Source organism: Dasypus novemcinctus, chromosome 8 (genome assembly GCF_030445035.2).
Source record: "Dasypus novemcinctus isolate mDasNov1 chromosome 8, mDasNov1.1.hap2, whole genome shotgun sequence".
NCBI classification, from domain to species: Eukaryota; Metazoa; Chordata; class Mammalia; order Cingulata; family Dasypodidae; genus Dasypus; species Dasypus novemcinctus.
Genome location: NC_080680.1, coordinates 110,388,243 through 110,415,866, shown reverse-complemented (window position 1 = coordinate 110,415,866; position 27,624 = coordinate 110,388,243). Strand labels below are relative to the sequence as shown.

The following is a 27,624-nucleotide window of genomic DNA, read 5'->3' as shown; positions in this document are numbered from 1 at the left end:
GTTATAGTTTGCTGTTTTAATCACATAAATATATATTTTCTTAATACTGTTTTTAGTTAATAAAAAAGGCAAATAAAATACTTTTCATGGATATGGTCCTGTGAGGACTGTTGGAGTTTTGTGTTCATTCTTAAAATATTTTAAAATTTGCTATAATAATACATATACAGAAAATAAAAGGCAATTGTTCAACTTTTAAAAGAAAACATCTAAAGTTCATTATCTCAATATCAAAATAAGTTAGTATACAATATAATAGGTCATTTTTAGGCAGTACAAAACTAAATTATGAAAACTTTTTAAAAAGAGTACAATGGCCCTTTGCTAATGATGATGGTAAATTTGAGCTTTCATGCTGTAATGAACTGTTAATTGCAATTAACTATTTGTTTTGTCTACTTATTTACTTCTTGAGTACCCCACATGCACATAAGTGCCATGCAGCCACTGACCCTGTCTGTACTGTCAGATACTTGACCGCCAATGCTTAGAACTATCCCTGGCACCCAGTAGGAGCTCCAGGAAAATTTATTAAATGAATTGATACTTGTTAAATGCCTTCTCATATATATGCACTTGCTTCCAATGGAAAGCTAATAAGACTTAAAGTTTTAAATAAAGGACTTTCAATGGTGTTTTGTTGTTGTTTCTTAATATAAAGGAGAAAAAGTAATATATATATATATGGGTTTTGAGATAAGTGTTTAATTAGAGTATTGCCTATTTTATAATAGCCCTTGATTTGGGGAAAGATGGTAGATTCTAATTTTTGTGTTTTTTTTTTTTAAATGAACTTATTAAGACATGTCAGTGTAAAAGCAGACCTTGTTTGGCTCTAACTTAACTCTTTGTCCATGGTGAAAATACTTTTTGACCTAAAAGAAGACTAAAAAACTACATCACAGTGAATGGATGGTTTACCCCATACTTCATCTAAAAATAAATGATAACTGATTTTACTAGGTACCATTTAGATCTTGATTTCTATGAAATAATATATACATTTATCTTGGATTAATTTCTTCTATAAAGCAAAATGGAATTTTATTAAAGTTCATATAAACTTCACATTTAGGCCTAACTAAGATTTTGCTCCATATGTCTTAGAATGCCTATGTGCAAGAAGGTAAAAAAGCTATATATTAAAAGGATTCATAATCATTTTCATTCCTTTTTCTCCAATATTCACTGCCTAAAGGTTTTAGTCACTTTTATTTTTTAACCATTAGTCTTTCACGTCCCCTCTTCCTGCATACTGGGTTAGCGGCAATGGGCAGGCCCCGGAACCGATGACAGCCACGGGCCACTGGCTAATCACTCTTACCTCCAGAAAGCCATTCTCAACCTTGGGTGGTTCGTTGCAAGATACAGGGTGGCATGTGGGAATGGGGCCACTCCATTGTCCCGTGGCCTCGCAGGTGCTCTTCTTCTCCCCTTTGATGTAGAACCCCTTGTTGCAGCTATAAGCCACCAGGGCCCCAAAACTGTAGTTGGATCCACTCGCATAGCCGTTCATGATGCTCGGCGGCTCCCCGCACCGCACGGGGACGCACTGGATGGACATGGGGGAAGGGCTCCACTGTCCACCTCTCAGACATTCAATCGTGGCCGAGGTGTTCAGCACGAAGCCTTCCATGCATTTGAAGCTCACAACGGAGCCAGCTGCAAATTTTGCTTTGCTTCCAGATTCCAAGATGCTGTAGGAAACCGATGGCGGTTTTTCGCAGAAATGAGCTATGCAACGGGGCATGGCCTGACCTGTAGGCGGAACCCACTTGCCCTGGGCATTGCAGAGGAGCTGGGAATTGTCTGCCAGGCTGTAGCCATCTGAGCAGTAGTAGAATGCAATGTCCCCAAAGAGCCGATGGGCCGTCTCTGGAGAGGCATGTTCCACGTTGGGGGGTTCATCACAGGAGACAGCCAGACACTGCTGGTTACTGCCATTCCACTTGCCATTGGCCAGGCATTCAATGGTGTCAGAACCAACAAGGGTATAGCTAAGAGGAGGGGGGGAAAGAAACAAAAACTAAGACTATTTTGAGAAAGTGTGCTTGCATCTTCTTATTGTTTTAAAAATTCTTTCCAACAATGACTGTGCTTTTATTCCTTATTATTTAAAATAGTTACTGTTTGAATATTGGGCTTATCATTCAAATGATGTTCATTTGAGATATGTATATAAATCTTGATGCTAATATCAATGTTTGTTTAGAAGGGGAAATGGATTTCTTAAGATCTTTCGTTCAAAAGTAAATAATAATTGTTACACATTTTTTAAAAACAAAAATAAAGGTGAAAAATAGGATATGTTCCTATCTGACTCATTCAAAATTGGCACTCCATCTGTCTTAGTGTGTTGATTTTAGCACTAGTGTTTGAAACAAGCCCTGATGAACCAAATTTAGCCTACAAGTGGTTCCATTATATATTTAGGAATATTCGGTGGACTTTAAAGAGTGATTATAAGTTCATCCCTCATGACTGGTGAAAACCCATAACTATATACCTATAGTTAAAAGACGTGTTGCACATGGCTCTTCTATTCAATCAGCATGACTATATTTTTCTTAATAACTCTGAGCCTTTCCTTATGCACAAGGTATTTGCCCATATATAATGATAGACTGATTACTTTAAAAAGTCAAATTACTCCCAAGTGCTCTTTCAATGACGTAGGATAAAATATTATAAGTGGTATTAGAATAATTATATTTGAATCATTCTTATTTTCATTCTCAATTTCTTATTGAGAATAGAGATGACAGAGTTTCGAAGATATGTGTGACACCTGCTTACCCCATCATTTTGATAATTTAGGGTAAGGGACTAAATTAATTGGGCATTTAATTTAATCCTGTTTAGACAAATTGATTTCTTCTTTTTACAGATGAGTGAATAGTAGTTCAGACAGGCTAACAAACTTGCTGAAAGTCACATAGCTGTAAGTAGCAAAGTTAGGATCTGAATTTGCTATATCTGATTCCAATCCCTACTTTTCTATGGCACTACTTTGTATCTATTTCTTTTAAGAATGTGGTGGGTGGGTGTCCTCTGGAAACTATATTGTAGCGTCACTAGTACAAATTATTTGATGCACCCTTCAGCACAGATTCATTTTTTAGCACTTAGATTCTTTTAGCACTTAGATTTTTAGCAATTAGATTCTTAATTGATTAATTAGCAAACTTTCTCCTGAAGTCTGTTCTAATTTTATGAGGCATCAGAAAATTATAGGGAGTTTGGAATTCCTGCTTTCCAGCTGGCAAGATTTATGAAATCTATAGAGACAGAGAGTTCAAGAAAAAAAAAAGATAGAGCATCAACAGATATGTGTGTGTCCACCCCTACTTATGGTCAATATCATGTTATGGACAAAAGTGGTCTCCAAATGAACATGCATAGCTGTCCCCAATAGCTAAGTGTAGTCTCCAATAGGGTCTGTTGCAATTATTTGTTTTGGATAGCTCAGTTCTTTGCATGAGGATCCAAATTCAATATAGTTTTCAGATGGCTTCTGTCTTACAGAATCTAGGCGGCTACACAAAGACAATATCCCAAAAGTGTAATTTTATTATGAAATAAAATGAATTATCCTAGGTCTGAGTGTCCAGATTCTTGTGTAGGATGTGGTCTGGATGTAATTTCCATTTATTGAGACTCCTGATGTTTTATAGCACCATTTACATCATTTGTGCCCTTTGAACCATGCATCCTTATTTCCATGGGTCTCTTGATTTTGCTAGCATATATATCATTGCCAGAAGTTCAGAGTCCACCTTAGACATTCCTGATTTATAAGGATTCATCAAGCCACCTATAAAATGTTTCCTTTATTTCACTGGACCAGCTGCTTTGAGGCAGAAGCATCTGCCTCCAGAATTATCCTTAATTCTCAAAGCCTCCTGAGGACACAAGAGTTGTATTTTGTAATCTGGCAGCACTTCGTTAGGCCTCTGACCTCTGATATGGAAAAATCTCCACTGACTGCACTTGCCTAATGGAAAATCACAACAAAGCTCTTCTGTAATATAGTGGAAGATTACCACTAAAGGCATATTTGTTGAATAAATGAATCTAAAGAATGCACTTTGAACACTACCCATAACTTCTTAGAATCTATGATATCCCTCTGAGGAGCAATCTTCACTTTTCTTAATGACTCTTGATCTACATTTAGTCCTTCATTACCTAATTCTTAGAGGCCTGCTGTGTGCCAAACACTCTGCTAGGTTCTAGGAAGGTGTCACTTCCTAAATGCACAGAGGCAATGCCACTGCATGTGCTTGTTCCTGCAGGCACCCCCTCCCCAACCCCAACTACTAGGTGCCTGCTGCACTGTAAACCCCCTTCACACATAGAGTGGTTACTTAAGAAAGAAGTGATTGACTCCCCTTGGGAGTGGGAAGGGGAGCGAAGGACCCAGAGATGAAATGGCTCTTGATGGGAGTCTTCAGAGAAGAGAGATGGAAGGCAGAAAAGTAGCAATAGCAAAGAAGTGGGGGTGTGATACAGTTGTGATGTTTTGGGAATATACAAATGTATTAGCAAAGTTAGGAATGGCAAATAAACACTTTGAAAATGAAGCTGTGATTTATTGAAGATGGGGAAAGCACATCTGTCAACATTTCAAGATGTTAAAGAAGGATATATTTCCCAAATGTCAGAAAAGAGGAATTAATAGCTGGCTATTGCCTAAATAGAAATATAACAGGTCTCTGATCAAATTGCTTCACCATTTCATTATTTTGAACTTTCTGAACTGAATATGTCTTAAGATTTCTAGGGGACATATTTCACCTGCTTGTTTCATTAAACGAGCACTTTTAAAGAATGGTAAAATTTTGAACAGATGATGAGATATGCCCTATAAATAAATGCTGGCTACCAAAGCAGGAAAAATTGGAATTGGAACAACTCTAAAATGTTGGGATTTTAAATTGCATTCTGTGTATTTTGTATTATAATTTAAGAGACATTGAGGACACTCTTACAGATTGCTGTTGAAAATCAGGCCACATATGTTATAAAACAAATTGTTTTACTCCAAAATTCTAAGGAAAAGTGGTCCATCAACAGCAGTGATGCAATAGAAAGACACATCTTAGAATGAACTGGTTGGAATGCATTTGTGTATTTCTGGAATAAGAACCAAAAAGTCTTTGAGAATGGGCAGAGTAATTTTCAGGTGCAATTTTCAGTGATTTGATTCATATGTTGAGTGGTAGCCTACTAATGAGAATGTGTCTGGGAAGCTTTATGAGAGAGCTCCCAAGTGAGTTGTTAGCTCTTCTCTTTTTTGAAGAAGAACCTTAAAAGAGCAGCATAATACATATATATGTGTGTACTCTATAGCATATATATATATACATATATACCACAAGCAGCTGCAATTTAATAAGATCAATAGAAAGGATAAATCTGCATCAGAAAGTTCTGAATTAATACTAACAATCAAAGATCTTGTCTTAGCATATCCAGTAATTTACATTTAGAAGTTTGTATTTGAGAAGAATCCAAAGGAAAACATTTGATTAAGATTTTAGGATGTCAATAATGTTTACTTCCTTCTGAGGTTTTCATCACAGGAATATATGCATAAGGTTACAAAGAAAAATGAGAAATAAATGACTACTTATTAGTTTGCTTAAACATCTAAAAACCCCCAGTGTAGTGTTTTGATAAAAGATGAATTTGTTAGGCCAAGGAATGGCCAATGTAAAGCACAACACAAATGTAAGAGGAAAAACTGAAGTAGAAGCAAGAATGCATGAATGTGCACCAAATAAGCCTGAGTGACTTACATGGAGAGAAGGGTAGTGGCCTGTATCAGGCAGCTACAAGGGAGAAGAGAATGGAGTACATAAGGGGGGGGGGGTTGGGAAATAGGCCTTAGCCTCCCTACGACACCAGCAGCATCCAGGTAGGTGGAAGGAGACATCAGGACAAGCACATTACACAAGAGTTGTGACTTGAACACAGTGATGCCATCTTTGAATAGGATAAGACATGGTGCAAGTTGACCTGTGTCAATCAATCCCTTCAGGGAAAAATTAAAAAGGAGTGTAGAGAGAGAATGAGAACTGGCTATAACATAATCTGAAGATCCTCTCTATTTAATGGTTGATGAGCTAGAAAATTTATTTTAAATGAATAGCTGAGCTGACAAGAAAGGAAATCTGCAACTACCAGAAATGAAGGGGAAACTAAAAACAGAAAAGTAAGCCTGTGAACTAATGCTAAGATTGCTCTTGGATTGCACAGGGAAGGAAAGAAGGGTGACTAAAAGAGTGAACTAGAAAAATTCCAATCATAGGCACAGCAAGGTGACAAGTGAGATGTCTGTATTCATCTGGGCTCTGGGTGGAAAAAAAAGTCCTTGCTTGTTATAAAACCCCAGGTCTTTATGTCATGTAGATTTGAAGTCTGAATTTATATCATCAGTGCTGCAGGGGAAAACTTCAAACTGATAAATTAGTATAAAAATAGATTATTGGCTGTTGACACTCTTGGGACCCCTGGTAAAAAATTAACCCACACACTTGGACAATAAAAGGACTCTTATAAATAAGACATGCCCTTATTAATATAAGTTCACAATCTATAAAGTACAAAACATAATCAAAGATATTTTCCATCATGAATGGGCCAAGAGACAGAATAAATAGCAAAATTAGAGTATCAATAAATTGAGAGAATAGAGAAAATGATTTAAAATACAAAAAATAATGTAAGTATGTTGATATAGACAAAAAGAAAGACTCAAATCCTATTAAAAACAAGATGCTATACTTGAAAAATAAACAAATAGAAATTCTGGAAGTAAAAATACAGATAACAAATTTAAGAAAATAATGGACACATTCAAAACCAGATTTATAAAGAAGGAAAAGTGAGTGAACTGGAAGCTATATATAAGGAAATTAAACAAGTGCAACAGACACTTATGAAGAGAAGGAAAATAGGGAAGTGGATTTGGCTCAGCTGATAGAGCATCTGCCTAGCACATAGGAGGTCCAGGGTTCAAACCCAGGGCCTCTTGACCCATGTGGTGGATTGTCCCATGTGCAGTGCTGATGCGCACAAGGAGTGCCATGCCACGCAGGGGTATTCCCCATGTAGGGAGCCCCATGTGCAAGGAGTGTGCCCCACAAGGAGAGCAGTCACATGCAACAAAAGCATAGCCTGCCCAGGAATGGCACCATGCACACAGAGAGCTGATGCAGTAAGATGACACAACAAAAAAGAGACACAGATTCCCGGTGCTGCTGACAAGAATGCAAGCAGACAAAGAAGAACACACAGTGAACGGACACAGAGAGCAGACAGTGGGGGTGGGGGGGAGGAAGAAGGGGAGAGATATAAATTAAAAAAATAAATCTTTAAAAAAAAAGAGAAGGAAAATATAAGTTAATAAATGGAGGAGATGAAATGTTAAGGTATAATATATATGGAATAAGAGTTCCAGGAAGAGTTAAAAAAGAAAGTAAAGAAAAGAAATATCTAAAGAGAAATTGGTTGAAATATTCTAGAATTGATGAAAGACATGAATTCTGATTTAAGATTACAATGAGTCCCAAACAGGATGAACAAGAATGAATATACCATGAGCCATATCATAGTGAAACACTAAAACAACAAAATTAAAAAACAAAAGTGCAATCAAAGGGAAAAGACATTACTTCTAGAGAAGCAAGAATGTGACCAGGGTTTCTTAATCTCAAAACTATTGACATTTTGGATTAGATAATTTTTTTTGGGGGGGGGGGCTGTCCTGTGCATTGCGGTATGCTTATCATCAACCCTGGCCTCTTTCCAGTAGATGCTAGTAGTCCTTTCTCCCAGTTGTGACAAAAACATGTCCAGACATTGCCAAATGCCATTGGGGGGCAGTATCACCCCTGGTTGAGAACCACTGACTTAGAACTAAGAATGAATATAGAATTCTTTATAGCAGCATTAGAAATCATAAGGCAATGGAACACTATCTTCGAACTATGGAGAAAAATCCTATCTATCTAGACTTCTGTATCCAGCTAAACTATCATTCAAGAAAGAAGGTGAAATATCATTTCCGGACAAAAATTTTATAACTCAAAGGGTGGGGCAAGATGGTGGTTGAGTGATTGCATCTGGTGGTCTCTCCTGCAGAGAAGCGGCTGGGCAGTGTTGGAGATTCTTCGGGACCAGGCCGTTTTGGGATTTTGCAGGGCAGGAGGTGTCTGGACATCAATTTCGTGGGAAGGTAACAGAGAAAATTCATGTGGAGGATAAAATTGGGGCTCTCTAACATGGAGTTGGGGGCTGCACGCAGGACGCTCCCCCCTGGGGCGGGCAGAGCTGTGGCACTGGCACTGTGGCGATGATTCCTGGAGGCTCTGTGGTACTGGGGAGTTCGTGAGCCCTGAGCGGGCTTTTGGGGGTGCTGACAGGGCAGGAGGCCTTCACAAACTGATTTGGTGAGACGGTCAGGAGTTTTTTGCAAGGCAGGGAAATTTTTGATTTCTGACACGAATAATAGCGCTTCTGGCTGGAGCCCCACCCCCAAGGCTGGCTGCTGATATGCAGCGGCCTTGGATCGCTTGCAGTAAGGAGACGTGGCCGGGAGGCTATTTCGGGGAATTGCAGGGTGGGAGGCGTCTGGAAGCCGATTAAGGGAATCTTTTGCGAGGTGTGGGATTTTTGGTTTTGGACACTGATACAGCGCTTCCGGCTAGAGCCCCGCCCCCTAGGCCTGGCTGTGGATCTGCAGCGTTCTTAAATCGGCTGCAATATAGAGGCGCCCCCAACTGGCTGTTTCGGGGGCTTGCAGGGCGGGAGGTGTCCTGTAGTTGAATTGGTGATACAGCCACAGAAGAGACCCTAGAGAGAGGGGGAATTGTGGGTTTTGGACACATAGGTCAGAGTTTGTGGATGTGACCTCTCCCATAGGGCTGGCACCCAGCTGCGGGGATCCCTGAAGGCTGTGTTGCACTGCGGTGCTCCCAGGCTCCTTGTTAACCGGATTTGAGGTTGCCAGTTCTGTGCCCCCTAAACCCTGGTAGGCTACACCCCAGAGACTCACACCTCTTGTGTCTGCAATATCACAGACTTTCCATCCCTGAATCCACCATGCCCTGAGGCCCATCTGAGGTCCTCGATTGTCCTAGCCCTCAACGTTAGTGTTTGTTTTTTTTTTAATTTTTTATCTTTTAGTTTTTATTGTCCTGGTTGCTAATATTGCACTATTTCCTAGTTTTTTCTCCCATTGTATCCCCCAAGGTCTTTTTTTTTTTTTTCATTTATTTAGGGGTTTTTTGTTGTTGCTGTTGTAGGTGTTCTATATCTTCTTTTCTTTTCCTTACTTGTTCCCCTCCCTTTTCTTTACCCATGCCTCCTTTTTCTTTCTTTCTTCTCTCTTTTTTTCTCTCTTGTCCCTCATTTTCTTCTTATTTTATTTTATCTTAATTATACAATAGGTGCTGCAGGAAACACCTCACATTTGCTTGGTTTCCTCATCCTCCATTGCCTCATTTCTGTGTGAATTGATTTTGGCTACCTACACTATCCCCTTTCCCTCACATCTTGATATCCTCCATCATCTACTGTCTCTCCTATATTCCACCTCCCTTTCTTTGATCCCCAAATTGTCTAACTCTTAATTTTTAATACCTTTGTTTTGTTTTCTGTCTTTTATCCACTCTTGAAACTATTGCCTTTCTTTTCTCTTTCCCTCTCTCACGAAAACACTAGCTTTTTAATTCATACCATATTCCTCCCATATTCAGTCGAATACCTCATTATAGGTACTCTACTTACTGCTGTAACTCTGCACAACTCACATGAATCTAATATCCATCCTCCCAGATCTCATATTGTTGCTCTGTTAACATTTATTACCAATACTACTTTACACATTTTCCTTTCTTACACAATTGCCTTTCCCTGGCCCTAATACTTCCCTTCAAAGTGAACTTAGCCAGCAATAAGAAATTAGAATAAGAAGAACAAATTGACAAAGAGAAGATATAACACTTATGCAAAAACAACAGCTAATTAATCCCCAAGACTAGACAAAGAAGCTAAGGAACTGATTAAACCCATCAAGATAAAATGATGACCAGACAGCAACAAAAATATACAAACCAAACCAGTAATCAGGAAAATATGGCTGAATCCAATTAACAAACTAAAAACCAGGAAGGGGAGCAGAACTTCGCACAAGTAATTAAAGATCTCAGAACATATATCACAGACAAATTAATGAAGTAAAGGAAGAGGTTAACAACATGAAGACAACACTTGGAGGGGAAATTGCACACATACGCAAAAAGATAACAGATATGATGGGAATGAACACAGTTCAAGAAATCAAAAATACACTCACAGCAAATAGCAGCAGATTAGAAGAGGCAGAGCAGAGAATTAGCGATGTGGAAGACAGTACATCAGAAATCAAACAGATAGTAGAACTGATCGATAAAAAGATAGAAAAAATCCAGCTAGGACTTAGGGACCTGAATGACAATGCAAAACGCACAAACATACATATTATAGGCATCCCAGAAGGAGAAGAGAAGGGAAGGGGATCAGAAGGAGTGTTGCCGGAAATAATGGCTGAAAACTTCCCAAATCTACAGAAAGAGACAAATGTACATATCCAAGAAGCACAACGCACCCCAAATATCATAAACCCCAACAGGCCCACCCCAAGACATATACTTGTCAAATCATCCAATGCTCAAGACAAAGAGAAAATTCTAAAAGCAGCAAGAGAAAAGAAAACCATCACGTACAAGGGAAGCTCCATAAGATTAAGTGCTGATTTCTCATGTGAAACCATGGAGGCAAGAAGGCAGTGGTATGATATAGTCAAGGTACTAAAAGAAAAAAATTTCCAACCAAGAATACTCTAGCCAGCTAAACTAGCATTCAAAAATGATGGAGAGTTCAAAATATTCACAGATAAATAGAAATTGAAAGAGTATGCCAACAAGAAACCTCCCCTTCAAGAAATTCTAAAGGGAGTTCTGCAGGAAGAAAGGAAAAAACAGGACAGGCAGAGTTGGAGGAGAGTGTAAGAGCAACAAAAAAGACAAAAAGAGAAGAAAAAAAACCCCAAACAAACAAAATATGACAAACACAAATCCAATCAAAATATGGCTAACATAAATAATTCCTTGAAAGTAATAACACTGAATGTCAACGGATTAAACTCACCTATCAAAAGATTCAGACTGGGACATTGGATAAAGAAATATGACCCATCTATATGCTGTCTACAAGAGACACATCTTAGACCCAGAGATTCATGGAGGCTGAAAGTGAATGGTTGGAAAACAATCTTACAAGCAAACAATAACCAAAAAAAGGCAGGAGTAGCTATATTAATATCAGACAAAACAGACTTTAAATGCGAAACAATTGTGAGAGACAAAGAAGGATACTACATATTAGTGAAAGGGACAATATCTCAAGAAGAACAAACAATCATAAATATTTATGCTCCTAACAAGGGCGTCTCTAAATACATGAGGCAAATGCTGGAAAAACTAAGTGAAAGAATAGATGCATCTACTATTATAGTGGGGGATTTTAATACACCACTATCATCTCTGGACAGAACATCTCAAAAGAGAATCACTAAAGAAACAAAACATTTGAACAGTATATTAGAAGAGCTGGATCTAATAGACATATACAGATCATTACACCTGAATACAGCAGGATATACATTTTTCTCAAGTGCACATGGATCATTCTCCAAGACAGACCATATGCTAGGCCACAAAGAAAGGCTTAATGAATTCAGAAAGATCAAAATCATACAAAATAATATGTCTGACCACAGTGGAGTGAAGCTGGAAATCTGCAAGGGCCAGAGGCCCAGATTTCACACCAAGATATGGAAATTAAACAGCATACTCTTGGAAAAACAGTGGATCAAAGAGGAAATCTCAAAAGAAATCAATGACTACATTGAAACAAATGATAATGATAACACAACATACCAAAATTTATGGGATGCTGCAAAAGCAGTACTGAGAGGGAAATTTATAGCCGTAAATTCATACATCAAAAAAGAAGAAAGAGCAAAAATTGAAGAACTAACTGCACATTTGGAGGAATTAGGAAAAAAACAACAAAGTAATCCCACAGGAAGAAGAAGGAAGGAAATAACAAAGATAAGAGCAGAACTAAATGAAATAGAAAATAAGAAAGCACTTGAAAAGATAAACAAGACCAAGAGCTGGTTTTTTGAGAAGATCAATAAAATTGACAAACCTTTAGCAAGACTAACAAAGAAAAAAAGAGAGAAGATGCAAATACACAAAATAAGAAATGAGAAAGGAGATATCACCACTGACCCCACAGAAATAAAGATTATCATAAGAGGATACTTTGAAAAACTATATTCCAACAAAAATGACAATTCAGAGGAGATGGACAAATTCCTAGAAACACATAAGCAGCCTATATTGATGAAAGAAGAAATTGAAGATCTCAACAAACCAATCACAAGTAAAGAGATAGAATCTGTCATTAAAAACCTCCCAACTAAGAAGATCCCAGGGCCAGACGGCTTCACAGGTGAATTCTACAAAACATTCTGGAAAGAACTAACACCAATCCTGCTGAAACTCTTCCAAAAAATCGAAAAAGAAGGAACATTGCCTAACTCCTTCTATGATGCCAACATTACCCTAGTACCAAAGCCAAACAAAGACACCACAAGAAAGGAAAACTACAGACCAATTTCTCTAATGAAACTAGACGCAAAAATACTTAACAAAATACTTGCTAATTGTATTCAACAGCACATTAAATGAATTATACACCACGACCAAGTGGGATTCATTCCAGGTATGCAAGGATGGTTCAACATAAGAAAATCAATCAATGTAATACACCATATAAACAGATTGAAGGAAAAAAATCACATGATTATATCTATAGATGCAGAAAAAGCATTTGACAAAATACAGCACACTTTCTTGATAAAAACACTCCAAAAGATCAGAATACAAGGAAATTTTTTGAACATGATAAAGAGTATATATGAAAAACCCACAGCCAACATCGTTTACAATGGAGAAATCCTAAAATCCTTCCCTCTAAAGTCAGGAACAAGACAAGGATGCCCACTCTCTCCCCTTCTATTTAACATTGTCTTAGAAGTACCTGCTCGAGCACTGAGGCAAGAACCAGATATAAAAGGCATTCAAATTGGAAAGGAAGAAGTCAAAATTTCATTATTTGCAGATGACATGATCCTATACATAGAAAACCCTGAGAGGACTACAACAAAGCTTCTGGAACTCATAAATGAGTTTAGTAAAGTCGCAGGTTATAAGATCAATGTGCAAAAATCAGTAGCATTTCTGTACACCAATAATGAGCAAGATCAGGAGGGAATCAAGAAACAAATACCATTCAAAATAGTAAATAAAAAAAATCAAATACTTAGGAATAAATTTAATTAAAGATGTAAAAACTTATACACCGAGAACTATACAAGACTGTTCAAGGAAATCAAAGAAGACCCAAATAAATGGAAGAATATTCCCTTTTCATGGATAGGAAGATTAAATTTTTTTTTTTTATTTTAATAATTTTTTTTTAATTTTTTTATTTTTTATTGACTTTGTAATAATATTACATTAAAAATATATATGTGCGGTCCCATTCAACCCCATCCCCCCACCCCCCCTCTCCCCCCCCAACAACACTCGTTCCCATCATCATGACACATCCATTGGATTTTGTAAGTACATCTTTGGGCACCTCTGCACCTCATATACATTGGTTCACATCATAGCCCATACTCTCCTCCATTCCATCCAGTGGGCCCTGTGAGGATTAAATATTATTAAGATGTCTAGCTTACCAAAACTGATCTACACATTCAATGCAATCCCAATAAAAATCAACACAACCTTCTTTAAGGAACTAGAAAAACTAACTATGAAATTTATTTGGAAAGGAAAGAGGTCCTGAATAGCCAAAGACATATTGAAAAAGAAAAACGAAATTGGAGGAATCACACTACCTGACTTCAAAATATACTACAAAGCTACAGTAGTGAAACAGCATGGTATTGGCATAAGGAGAGACGCACAGACCAATGGAATCGAATTGAAAGTTTTGATATAGAACCTCATATATACAACCATACAATATTTGATAAAGCCACCAAACCCTCTCAACTGGGAGAGAATGGCCTATTCAACAAATGGTGCCTGGAGAACTGGATATCCATATGTAGAAGAATGAAAGAGGATTATCTTCTCACACCTTATACAAAGATCAACTCAAGATGGATCAAAGACCTAAATATAAGAACCAAAACCATAAAGACCTTGGAAAGCAGTGTAGGGAAACATCTACAAGACGTTGTAATAGGAAATGGCTTCATGAACATTACACCAAAAGCACGAGCAGTAAAAGAACAAATAGATAAATGGGACTTCCTTAAAATTAAAGCCTTCTGCACATTAAAGGAGTTTGTCAAGAAAGTAAAAAGGGAACTTACACAATGGGAGAAAATATTTGGCAACCATATATCCGATAAGAGACTTACAACTTGCATATATGAAGAATATATATATGCATATATATATATTTATTATATATATATATATATTGCATATATATCTTGAAAATAAAAAGAAAAACAACCCATTTAAAAAATGGGAAAAAGATTTAAACAGACACTTCTCTAAAGAAGAAATAAAAAGCACATAAAAAAATGCTCCAAATCTTTAGCCATCAGGGAAATGTAAATCAAAACTACAATGAGATACCATCTTACTCCCATAAGATTGGCAGCTATGAAAAAACCAGAAGAATACAAATGCTGGAGAGGATGTGAAGAAATGGGAACACTCATCCAACTGCTGGTGGGAATGCAGAAGGATCCAACCATTCTGGAGCACGGTTTGGTGGTTTCTCAAAAAACTAACCACAGATTTGCCATATGACCCAGCAATTCCATTGCTGGGTATATACCCAGCAGAACTGAAGGCAGAGACACAAACCGATATATTCACACCAATGTTCATAGCAGCATTGTTCACTATCTCCAAAAGTTGGAATTGACCCAAATGCCCATCAACAGATGAGTGGATCAATAAATTGTTGTATATACATACAATGGAATACTACTCAGCTTTAAGAACAAATACACTACAAACGCACGTGATAACATGGGTGAATCTTGAGAACCTTATGTTGAGTGAAGCAACCCAGGCATTGAAGGACAAATACTACATGATCTCAATGATATGAAATAAGCAAGCTGCCTCAGAGAGCTAGAGACTGGAAGATAGGCTTACAGGAAATCGGGGGTAGAGGAAGGATGTAAGCTGACATCTACATGGGTGAAATCTATGATAAGCTGGAGGTAAGTATTTGTACAAAGCAGGGATAAAATAGGGGCATAGGATTACCTTTGGGTGGGGCTTTGGGGGTTTGAGGGGGGCTAGGGATGGGCAGATGGGTAATATTGCCCAAGAAATTGGGGGGAGGGTGGGGCAACACACGAACATAGGAGATTGCCAGGTGTTGGTTGAGAGTATAATGCTGAGAAAACCTTTTCAAAATATAATTAGGAAAGTTACCCATTTAAGATACTCAAAGGGGATAATCTTACGCAGGACAGACTCCTAGGGATTATCTGAATGCTCATTTTGCCAGAGTGGGTTATACCATTGGGTAGAGACCCATATAATGAGAGTGAAGGTAGACCCACAACCTGGGGAAGAATAATGCCATCAAATAGAGAGAACTGTATCTCTCAAGAGAAATGGTGGCTCCCAGGGCATTAGGGCAGTTGAGCAAGTCAAGCCCTCAACACTGTTGCAAGTATCTCTGAACATGGCTCTTCAAGAAATGAAGATTGACTGTCACTGTGGGCCCCAAGGGGAGGGGGAAATAGATATTGAATAGATGGAACCAAAGTAAATGTGAGGGCAAAAGAAGTGTTTCACAAGAGTACACAAGGATGGAAATAAAACATGTAATATTACACCAAAAACATATAGGGGACAACAGACTAATAATGTAAACCATAATGTAAAACATAGGATAACTAAAAAATTTAGAAAACTGTATAGCCTAAAGTATAAACCACAATGTAAACACAAATGTTACCTTGTTTGAAAGCTATTGTCTCAATATCTGTACATCAGTTTCAGTAAATATGATATGAATAAGTTAAAAGATTATCACTGTGGAAGGGAAAAGGTTTTATATTGGATATGTGGGAGTACTGTATATTGTATAGATGAATTACTGTGATTTAAGGCTCTCGTGAAGAGAAGCTCAATAATTAGGGAAAAAAGAAAAGAAAAAGATAGGATGTAGAATTTTTCCAAATCAATATATATTCTATATCTAACCTTTAAACTCATCGCTATATTCCATTTTACTATTAAGGGAAACTGACATTATATTGGGCTTCACTTTTCAGAAAGTTTTGGATCACGGAGTGGTTCAACAATGGCAGTGGAGGAATACTGGTATGGGATGTTATTGACAGGGGACATATGGTTGACAGGGAGTTATACAGGGCATGTGTCCAGGGTGCATGGAAATGTTTGGATATATTCATAGTGGAAACAATTAAAAACAACAGCTGGGGGGGTACTGGGTTCCTGGCCGGGTGGGGGGGGGGCTCTGTCATGGTCTCTAGGGGAGCAGCAGCAGTCCCCCAGGTGCGACAGCAAGGACCAGGAAGGAATGAGAGTCTAACAGTGACCCCCTGATACTAATGACTATGCTTGTGAGCCTATACACCTGAAATAAGAACAAGGCCTAGAGCAGCACTGTGCCTAAGAGTTCCCTCCTGACAGCCTCTGTGTTACTCAAATGTGGCCAGTCTCAAAGCCAAACTCAGCATGTAAATGCAATGCCTTCCCCCCAGTGTGGGACATGACACCCGGGGATGAGCCTCCCTGGCACCGAGGGATCACTACCAAGTATCAGCTGATGACGTAACTAGAAAACGACCTTGAATTAAAGGTTCAACGTGGACTAGCAGAATATCCCTGTCTACATATAATAACAGGAGTTAAAAATGCTGTTTGACCTAAAGTAAGGGGCAAATGGAAAGGACAAATGAGTTCATATGGCTATGAGTCTCTAAAAAAGAGTCTGGAGGTTGTCAGAAGGATTGCCCTTATGCACACCTGAGCAGAGTCTCAGAGACAGATAAAGTAGATACAACCCCAGATATTGGTTCTTTTGAGGGCTACAGAGACCCAAAGGTTCTATGGTCATGGCAGATGGAGTTCAGTGCCATGTCAGTTGGCCCTTCTTTGGAGCTGGTGTTTCTGTGTGATGGAGCTGGACTCAGATGGGATCTCTTTTCACAGGCCTTTCATGCTACTTTACTGGAATTGTAGTTGGTGCTGGGGTTTAAGATATATCTAGGGGATTTGAATCTCTGGACTGACAATATGATAGCCAGGCCCTGAGCCTCAACAGACTTCAGCTCCTACACTCTGATTTATTGGACTTACCCCACTCAGCTAACATGGAGTTGAAGAATGTCAACCACCACACCATGGAGCCTAGAGTGCCTAAAACTGAAAGCAGGAGGATTGCAGCCAATATCCATATGGAATCTAAGCCTCCTCTTGACATAGATGTGGAATGGACACAACCAAGCCAAGGTCCACAGGAAGGAGGAATACAGTAAGGATTAGAGTGGACTTAATGATATTCTATTCATGAACTATTGTGGTTAATAATTGAGAAAATGTGGCATTGGTGTGGAAAAAGTGACCATGGTGGCTGCTGGGTGCGGGGAATGGGAGGAAGAGATGAAATGTGGAGGCATTTTCGGGACTTGGAGATGTCCTGAGTGGTGCTGCAGGGACAATTGCCGGACATTGTATGTCCTCCCATGGCCACTGGATGGAAAGTGGGAGAGTGTGGGCTATGGTGTGGACCACAGGCCATGTGGTGCAGCGATGCCCAGAGATGTACTCACCAGATGCAATGGATGTGTCGTGATGATGGGGGAGAGTGTTACTGTGGGGGGAGTGGTGGGGTGGGGGCGGTGGGGGTGAATGGGGACCTCATATTTTTTGAATGTAATATTTTTAAAAAAATGAATAAATAAAATAAAAAATTTTTAAAAATTATTTAAAATAAAAAAAAAGATTTTATAACTCAGCTCCTATTGAAAGAAAGATGTAAAGGATGTACTTCAGGAAGTAGAAAAATGAAACCCAGAAGAATGGAGAGAGCTTCAAAAAAACAATCATGGCAAAAAAAAAAAAATTAAACAAACACACAGTCTAAGTAAGAATTGACTGTATTACAAACATGACCAATTTGGAAAGTTTTAAAAGAAGGGGTAACTAAAATCAGATAGTGATTAGATAATTAAGATCTTCCCAAGATCTTTGAGTTCAGGAGGAAGGCAGAGTTATTGACTATGATCTCAGGATAGGGAATGATTATTTAAACTTGACACACACACAAAAAAAACAAACTATAAAGGAAACAATATATATGACTCTATTAAAATAAAAAATCTATTACAAGAGACATAACAAAGTGTAATGAAAGCCATAGACATGCAGAAGATATTTGCAATTCATTTATTCAAAAAGGATTCATTTTCTGAATATATAAATAACATAAATCAATAGGGAAAAAAAAACAAAATGGGAAAAAAGATGCAAACATTAATCCATAGAATAAGAAATTTGATTTCTCAATAAATATTTTAAGCATTAGTCTTCTTAGTAATTTGGGGGAAGAAAACAGCAAGGCACCAACTACAGCTATCAAGTTGGGGAGAATGAACAAGTGTGATAACATCAGTGTACTCAAGAATGTGGAAACTCTTATACATGGCTTGCTAGAGTGTTCACTAATATGATCACTTTGGAGAGGAATTTGGTACTATCTAGTAGTTTTTCCTGTGACCCACCAATTCAAAATCTTCATTTAGGCTAGAGATATTCTTACTTACATGTGCTAGGAGACATATGTAAGAATATTTACTTCAGCACTGTTTATATCAGCAAAGTGGAAATAAATGAATCATATCTCAGTAGGGAAATGGGTAATTTAAATATAGCTCATTCTTACAATGAGATGCTATGCAACAGTTAAAATGATTTAGTTGATTTATATAATCAACAGGGATAAAGGTAAAAAACAATGATAAGTGAAAAAGGGCTGCAAAAGGATACTAATAGTATGAAGTAACTTACAAAAATTAAAACATTAATCAGTGGAATACATTGCCAATGGGAATATACATATTCAATAAAGATAAAAATGCACAATATTCATTACTATGGGGAAAATAGGAGAGAAATGAAATCGACTCTTATTATATCTGTAGCATTTTGTTTCTTTTATAAAAAGAGACCTAAAGTAACTGTGGCAAAAATTTGACATGTATTTCTATCTCAGCAAAGGAAACATAGATCATCTTAAATAGAAATCATTTTATTTTAATTTTTTGAGCTTTCCTATGTATTTCAAATGTTTAATTAAAATTTGGGCAAGAAAAAGGAATGAGAGGGAAGATATTCTTCTAACTTGGCCACCGTCACAATACCCTTCGTAATGGGGTGTAAATGTTCTTCTCATCAAGACTTTTACTTACAAAAAAATGGAACTACATCCTAGCAGTTAGACTTCTGGGAAGATGGCAACAGAGTAGGTAGGCAGGGTGGAACTCTCTCATTCAAGCAATGGAGGAAGGGAAAAAAGCTGTCCGAGGAAGCTGTTTTGGGGATCTACAGATGAGGAGAGTACTGTACATCCTCCAGGAGGGTAAGGGACAGAGAGATGAAGAAGCCAAAAGGAAAACCATGAGTTAATAGTCCACATGGTTGGGAATGGCACCCATCCCCATCCTCAAGGCAAACAGTATGGATAAAACCTGTGGCTCACTGCAGACAACTAAGAAGAAAACAGACATCTTCCTCCATGGGAAGAAGGAGAGTGCAAGGAAGAGCAGAGAATGATTTCTCTTCAGGGAGTGTGGTCAGCAGAGCCCTCTTTGAATCTTGGTTCTGGCCAGACCAGAATCATGGGCAAGCAGAGGGTGAAAGAGATACCTCCTGTAAAGATTTGCTGATATGTGCAATCTGCTGGCCAGCTAGGAAATTGCAAGGAGAAAAATGCTTTTTGGAGTCTCTTGTCCCAGACCCTTGGATTGGATCTGCATCCCATTAGTGAGTCCTCAGTCCTATTTTGATAACTTAAGCTGGACAATTTTAAAAACGTAGAATAAGTTGACTCAAAAATCAAAGAAGAATGTTGGACTTTATATACCCTGCCATAACCCACTGAATGTACTAGGGGAGAGTATGAACTACAGGGTAAACTATTATCCATGTGGTGCAGCAGTGCTCCAAAATGTGTTCACTGAGTATGATGAGTGTGCCACAATGATGGGGGAGATTGTTGATGTGGGAGGAGTGGGATGGGAAGGTGGGGGGGGTATATGGGAACCTCTTATGTTTTCTAATGTAACATTTTTTGAGATGTATATATCTTCAAGAAAATACAATTAACAAAAATGAGAGGGGTGGGGGAGTGGGGAGTGGGTTGCATGGGAACCTCATGTTTTTTAATGTAATATTCTTTGTGATCTATTAACTGTAATAAAAAATAAACTAATGTTTTTTGTTATCTATTTTTTTAAAAAGACAATAAAAAAGAAAAATACATTTAATAAAAAAAGAAAAAAGTTTAAAAAAATCAACGAAGACTGTGAAACAAAACCATTAGGTAAGAGAGAGAAATCGACCATCAGAGTAAATTCACCAATATATTTGGATGCCTAGACATCAGGAAAAAATTACAAGCCATACTAAGAAAAAAGAAGAGATGGTCCAGCCAAAGGAAAGTGCCAAAAACCCTAAAGAGACACAGGATTTAAGATAACTAATCAATGATAACCACACAAATCTCCTAAATCAATTCAAGGAGTTAAGAGAAAACATCACTAAAGAGATAAAAGGTATTAAGAAGATACTGGGTGAGCATAAAGAACAATTTGAATGCCTGCAAAGTAAAGTAACAGAGCTTATGAGAATGACAGACACAATGGATGTGATTAAAAATACATTAGAGACATTTAAGACAGCTTTGAATTGATGGAGGACAGAATTAGTGAATTGGAGGACCAAGCATCTGAACTTGAAAAGACAGGAGAACAGAAAGAGAAGAGAATGGAAAAAATGGAACAGGGTCTCAGGGAAATGAAAGACAATGTGAAATGCACAAACATATATGCTCTTGGTGCCCCAGAGGAGAAGAGGAAAGGAAAAGGGGCAGAAAGAATATTTAAGGAAATAATGACTGAAAACTTCCTAATCCTTATGAAAGACATAACCATCAACATCCAAGGAGGACAATGCACCTCGGAGTAAATCTGAACAGACCTACTCCAAAACACCTACTATTTTGAATGACAAATACCAGAGATAAGGAGAGATTCCAAAAGCAGCAAAAAGAAAAGTGAACAAATCGGAAACCAAACTAAAGGAAAGAAATAACAAAGATCAGATAAAAATAAATGAAACTGAGAACACAAAAATTGAGACAATCAATAAAACCAGAAGTTGGTTCTTTGAGAAGATCTACAAAATCAACAAACACTTGGCTAGAATGACAATGGAAAAAAAAAAAGAGAGAGAAGATGCAAATAAATACAATCAGAAATGAGAGGGGGAAAATTACACTGACCCCACAGAAATAGGAGAGAACATAAGAGGGAACTATGAAAACTGTATGCAAACAAACTGGACAGCATAAAAGCAATGGACAAATACCTGGAAACACACGAACAACCTTGGGACTGTAGAAGAAATAGAAAACCTCAACAAACCAAACATGACACAAGAGACTGAAATAGTCATAAAATCCTTCCCAAAACGAAAATCCCAGGACCAAATGGCTTCACAAGTGAATTCTACCAATCATTCAAAGATAATCTAATATCAATCTTGCTCAAATTCTTCCAAAAAATTGAACAGGAGGGAATGAGACCAAATTCATTCTATGAAGCCAGCACCATCCTAGTACCAAAACCAAATAAAGATACTATAAAAAAAGAAAATTACAAATCAATTTTTCTAATGAATACGAATAAAAATCCTCAACAAAATACTTGCAAAGTGAATCCAAAAGCACATTAAAAAATTACATGCCATAATCAAATGGGTTTTATACCAGACATGCAAGGGTGGTTCAACACAAGAAAATCAATTAGTATAATAAACACATTAATATATTGAAGAAGAAAAACCACATGATCATCTTGAATGATGCAGAAAAGGTATTTGACAAAACACAGCATCCTTTCTCGATAAAAACTTTCTGAAAAACAGGAACAGAAGGAAGATTTCTCAACATGGTAAGGTACATATAAGAAAAACAATTGTAGTCACTGGTGAAAGATTGAATGCTTTCCTATTGAGATTGGGAACGAGACAAGGATGCTCACTGCCACCACAGTTTTTCAATTTTGTGCTAGAAGATCTAGGTAGGGCAAATAGGCAAGAAAAAAACAAATAAATAAAAGGCGCCCAAATAGGAAAGGAAGAAGTAAAACTTTTGTTATTCACTAATGATATGATCCTATATCTAGAAAATCCCCCAAATCCCACAACAAAGCTACAAGAAATAATAGATGAGTTCAGCAAAGTTACAGGATACAAAATCAGTAGCATTTCTCTATACTATAGATGAGCAATCTGAGGAGGAAGTCAGAAAAAATTAATTTATAGCAGTGAGTAAAAGAATCAGATATTTAGGAATAATCTAAACCAAGGACATAATGGACCTGTATTCAGAAAACTGCAAAACATTGCTAAAAGAAAGCAAAGACGACCTAAATAAAAGGAAGGACATTCATGTTCATGGATTGGAAGACAAAATATCATTAAGATGTTGTATTAGTCAGCCAAAGGTATGCTGATGCAAAATACCAGAAATCTGCTGGCATTATAAAGAGTATTTATTTGGGGTAGGAGCTTACAGATACCAAGCCATAAAGCATAAGTTACTTCCCTCACCAAAGTCTATTTGGAGCAAGATGGCTGCCAATGTCTGCAAGGATTCATGCTTCCTACGTTTCTATGTTCCTACATTCCTGGTCTTGCTTTTCTCTGGGTTCAAGGTTCCTTCTTTCCTGAAGCTGCCTTTTCTTTCCTCTGCATGCTGACTTCTCAGGGCTCCAGCTTAAGTCTTCAGCATCAAATTTCAACATCAAAACTCTAACATCAGAAACCCTCAACTCTGTTCTTCACCATGTCCTAATCATAACTCAATCATGACCAGGTACAGATCAGATTACAAGCATAATCCAATATTTCTTTTTGGAATTTGACAAGTATATCAAACTGCTACAGATGTCAATTCTACCCAAACTGATTTACAGATTCAGTGCAATCCCAACAGCTTTCCTTCCCCTTCTCCCCCAGAAATAGAAAATCCAATTATCAAATTTATTTGGATGTGTAAGGAACCCTGAATAGCCAAAAATGTCTTAAAAAATAAGAACAAAATTGGAGGGCCCTCACTTCCTGACTTTAAATCATGTTACTTAGCTATAGTGGTAAAAATCTCATGGTACTGGCATAAAAATAGACATACTGACCAATGGAACTGAATCAATAACTCAGAAATTCAGGACATTGAAATTCTCCTGCATGACGTTGTAATGATGGATACAGGCCATTACATATTTTGTAATAACTTACAAAATTGTGTGGGACAGAGTGTAAACTATAATGTAAACTATAATTCATGGTTAGTGTCAATGCTTCAATATGTGTTCATCAATTGTAATGAATGTACCACATTAATGAAGAATGTTGTTAATGGGGGAAGTGTGGGTGGGGAGGAGGTGGGGCATATGGGAATCCCCTATACATTCTATGTAACATTTATGTAATCTAAAATTTCTTTTAAATAAATAAAATAAAACAAAATAACTCAGAAATAGACCTTCACTTCTATGGTCAAGTGATTTTTGACAAGGCAGTCAAGTCCACCCAGCTGGGCCAGAACAGTCTATTAACAAATGGTGCTGGGAGAACTGGATATCCACATCTAAATGAAAGATAGAGTCCCCTATCTCATACCTTACTAAAAAATTAATTCAAAATGGATCAAGGACCTAAAAATAAAAGAAACAAACATAAAACTCCTAGAAGAAAGTGTAGGGAAACACCTTCAAGATCTTGTGGCAGCTGGTGGTTTCTTGGACCTTATATCCAAAGCATGAGCAATGAAAGAAAAAAATAGATAAATGGGACCTCCTTAAAATTAAACACTTTTGTTCCTTAATTGACTTTGTTAAGAACATAAAAAAGCAGCCTATTCAATGGGAGAAAATCTTTGGAAACCACATATCTGATAAGGGTTTGATTTCCACATTATATAAAGAGATGTTACAACTCACCAATAAAAAGACAAGCAACCCAAATTAAAAAATGGGCAAAAGACCTGAATAGACATTTTTCCAATGAGGAAACACTAATGGTCAAAAAGCACATGAAAAATGTCCAATATCACTAGCTATTAGGGAAATGCAGGCCAACACTACAAGTTTCATAACTTAAAGAATGGCCATTATTTAAAAAAACAACAGAAAACTACAAGTGATGGAGAGGATGTTGAGAAATAGGAACACTCCTTCACTGTTGGTGGGGATGTGGAATGGTGCAGCCTCTGTGGAAGACAGTTTGGCAGTACCTCGAGCAGCTGAATATAGAACTGCTTATGATCTAGCAATCCTATTACTAGGAATATATTCAGAACTGAAAGCAAGGATGCAGCTGACATTTGCACCAATGTTCATAGCAGCACTATTCACAATTGTGAAAATGTGGAACCAGCCCAAGTGTCCATCAATCAATGATGGATAAACAAAATGTGGTATACTCATACAATGCAATACTATTCAGCTGTAAGAATAAATGAAATCGGGATGTACATTACAACATAGATGAACCTGTGGACATTATGTTGAGTGAAATAAGCCAGACACAAAAGGACAAATATTGTATGGCCTCACTAATATGAACTAAACATGATTAGTAAACTCATGGACGTAAACTCAAAAGTATAGGTTATTTGGACATAGAATGCTGGTTGAGAATAGGAACTGAAGCTGAATGTATATAGAATTTTTAATAATTTAAAAGTGTAGACATGAATAGAGTTGATGGCAACACCTTATATAGAATATAACTAACACTGCTGATTTATAAATGTGATTGTACTCTGTGGCCATAAATGTCAATTGAAAGGAAGCTAGAGAATAATCTAGGGAATGTATAACATAGTGATCACAGTGGTGGAGGATGATTGTGGTTAATAGCATAAACATAAGAATGTTCTTTTTTACAAAGTGTTAATAATATGATGGTACATGGGAAAATTACAACTAACGTAACTTATGGATGTCAATAATATTGTAATAATTTTGCAGCAATAGGAAAGAAGGTATTATATCAGTTCTAAGGGATAACAATAGGGGGATAAAAGGGGTATGTTTCCCCCTATTGTTATCCCTTAGAACTGATATAATATCTTCTTTCCTATTGCTGCAAAATTATTACAATATTTTCCCCTTTGGAGTAATGAAAATGTTATATCCTAGTAATTATTTTTTTCTTTTAGAAAAAATTACGTGTTATAGGGATTTGTGACTATGTACACTTTTTATAATTTGATTAGCTATTTAAGAAAGTTTCCCCCTATAATTATTGTTACCTCTTAAATAATAACAATGATGATACAGAAAATGATAATAATAAAGTCATATTTATATAGTACTCCAGATAGATAGAGAGAGAGAGAGAGAGAGAGAGAGAGAGAGAGAGAGAGAGAGAGAGAGAGAGAGCGAGCACTTTTATAGAAATCGCTTCATGCCTTTTAATGAGCAGATTTTGTCTCCATCTTTTTTATGGAAGAAAGTTTCCATGGAGTATGTGTCTAATATATAAGAAGACGTAGTCCAATTTTTTCATGTCTTCTTTCTACTGTGGGATCATGTTTCTTCTGTCAAGCCCCCATCATTGTAGAAGGGAGCACATGAGATAATTCACGGGCAAGTCCTTTGTATAATGTAAAATCCTCTACAAATGTGTGGATTTGTTGTAATTTTCATTATTATTTTTATTGCTTCTTTTAATAAATAATTTTTGCACAATATATAGACAATATTAGGCAGACATAAAACTCTTATAATATCTTACATAAGTATGATTTGTGAAGAAAAGAAGTGGATGATTTGTGAAGAAGAAAAATGTACATTTATATGGCATGATCTTTAATATTAAAAAATATATGTAAAGACAAAAATCTGGGTGGAAATGAAGTTAAATAGTGGAATTTGGGTGACTTGGGAAATATATTTTGTATCTTCTAGTTTTACATGGTGATCATGTACTACATTTTTAATCAGAAAAAAGACCAGATGTTGCCAATGTCTAGTTATTATTTGGAACAGTTATGCTTGGTAAGAATTGCAATTCGTTAGGAGACAGTTCTTAAGTGAGTAAATCCAGAAGGGATAGATGAGACCATCAAAACTAACTCCTACATTTACATTTTAATATTAAAGCTTTTTCACTTAAAAAGGTGTGAAAATTTGGGATTGCCATCAAATATTGATGCAAGTGCTCGACTCTCAAGATCTTTTTGCAAGAAAATATTGTCGCCCCCTGCTGGCAGTTCTGCATTAGTAGGATGGTCTATCCAGGTGAAATGAACCGTTCCCCTACTTCCACAATATACAGGAACTGTATCTCCATATCTGTACTCCAGTCAGCATTATAATGGCTAAGTTTGTTGAATTTACTGAGTTTTCTTTCTGGCTAGGCCATGCATTTATCATTTTATTCCTCAAAATATCAATAAGAAACAAAAGCCTTCAATGAACTTGTTTTAAAGAGGATAATCAAGGCACAGAGAGGTCAAATCATTTTCCCAAGGCTACACAGCTAGTGAATGACAGAACTTAGACAGAAATCCAGAAAATGGCATCCCTTCTGCTGTTGCTGCCTCCAATCATGTGAAAAGCAACTGTAGTGAATGGGGAGTGTGAGGGTACTATTAAGGATGGGATATTCCTTGAGGAAGCATGGGGGTGACAAAAATAAAACTCCCTGGGATTTGGTCATGGCCCAATACTTTACTGGTCTCAAGACCCTTAGCAGGCCAGCAGCCCGAGTGACTCTCTCCCTTCTCTGGTACCTCAAAGGGTTTTTACAGGGATCAAACAAGACAATAAGTGTGAAAGCACTTTGTAATCTGCTTTCTAGTTTTAAAAATTTTGTCTCTGCATTAAATGAGATCATTAGTCATTAAAGAAATTGACCTCTATTATCTCTTTTATTTTCCTGAAGAGATGTCATACTTAAGTTGTGACAAAGTTTTGCTTTTGCAGAATGTAAATATGCAAATACCTAATTAAAGGAGGTTTTTGCATCTTTACTGAACACAGATATCTTCCATTACATTGCTCAGTATCCATTATTTTGATAATTAATTCCAGGAAAACATTGTACTTTCCACTGTCAGAAAACAAGAGCTTGAAGCCTTCTTTGGTTTCAGCTCCCAGGAAACAGAAATTAGTGCCCAATGAAGCCCATC

General features: G+C 37.2%; 1 protein-coding gene across 1 annotated transcript in view; it reads right to left on the bottom strand.

Moving 5' to 3' along the window:
• The window catches only part of SVEP1 (sushi, von Willebrand factor type A, EGF and pentraxin domain containing 1), a 220,901-nt gene that overhangs the window by 45,865 nt on the left and 147,412 nt on the right, over positions 1–27,624 (bottom strand). The window contains exon 37 of the mRNA XM_058302548.1: positions 1,325–1,997. Coding sequence (XP_058158531.1) covers positions 1,325–1,997 — 673 coding nt within the window. The remainder of the gene's footprint in view (positions 1–1,324; positions 1,998–27,624) is intronic.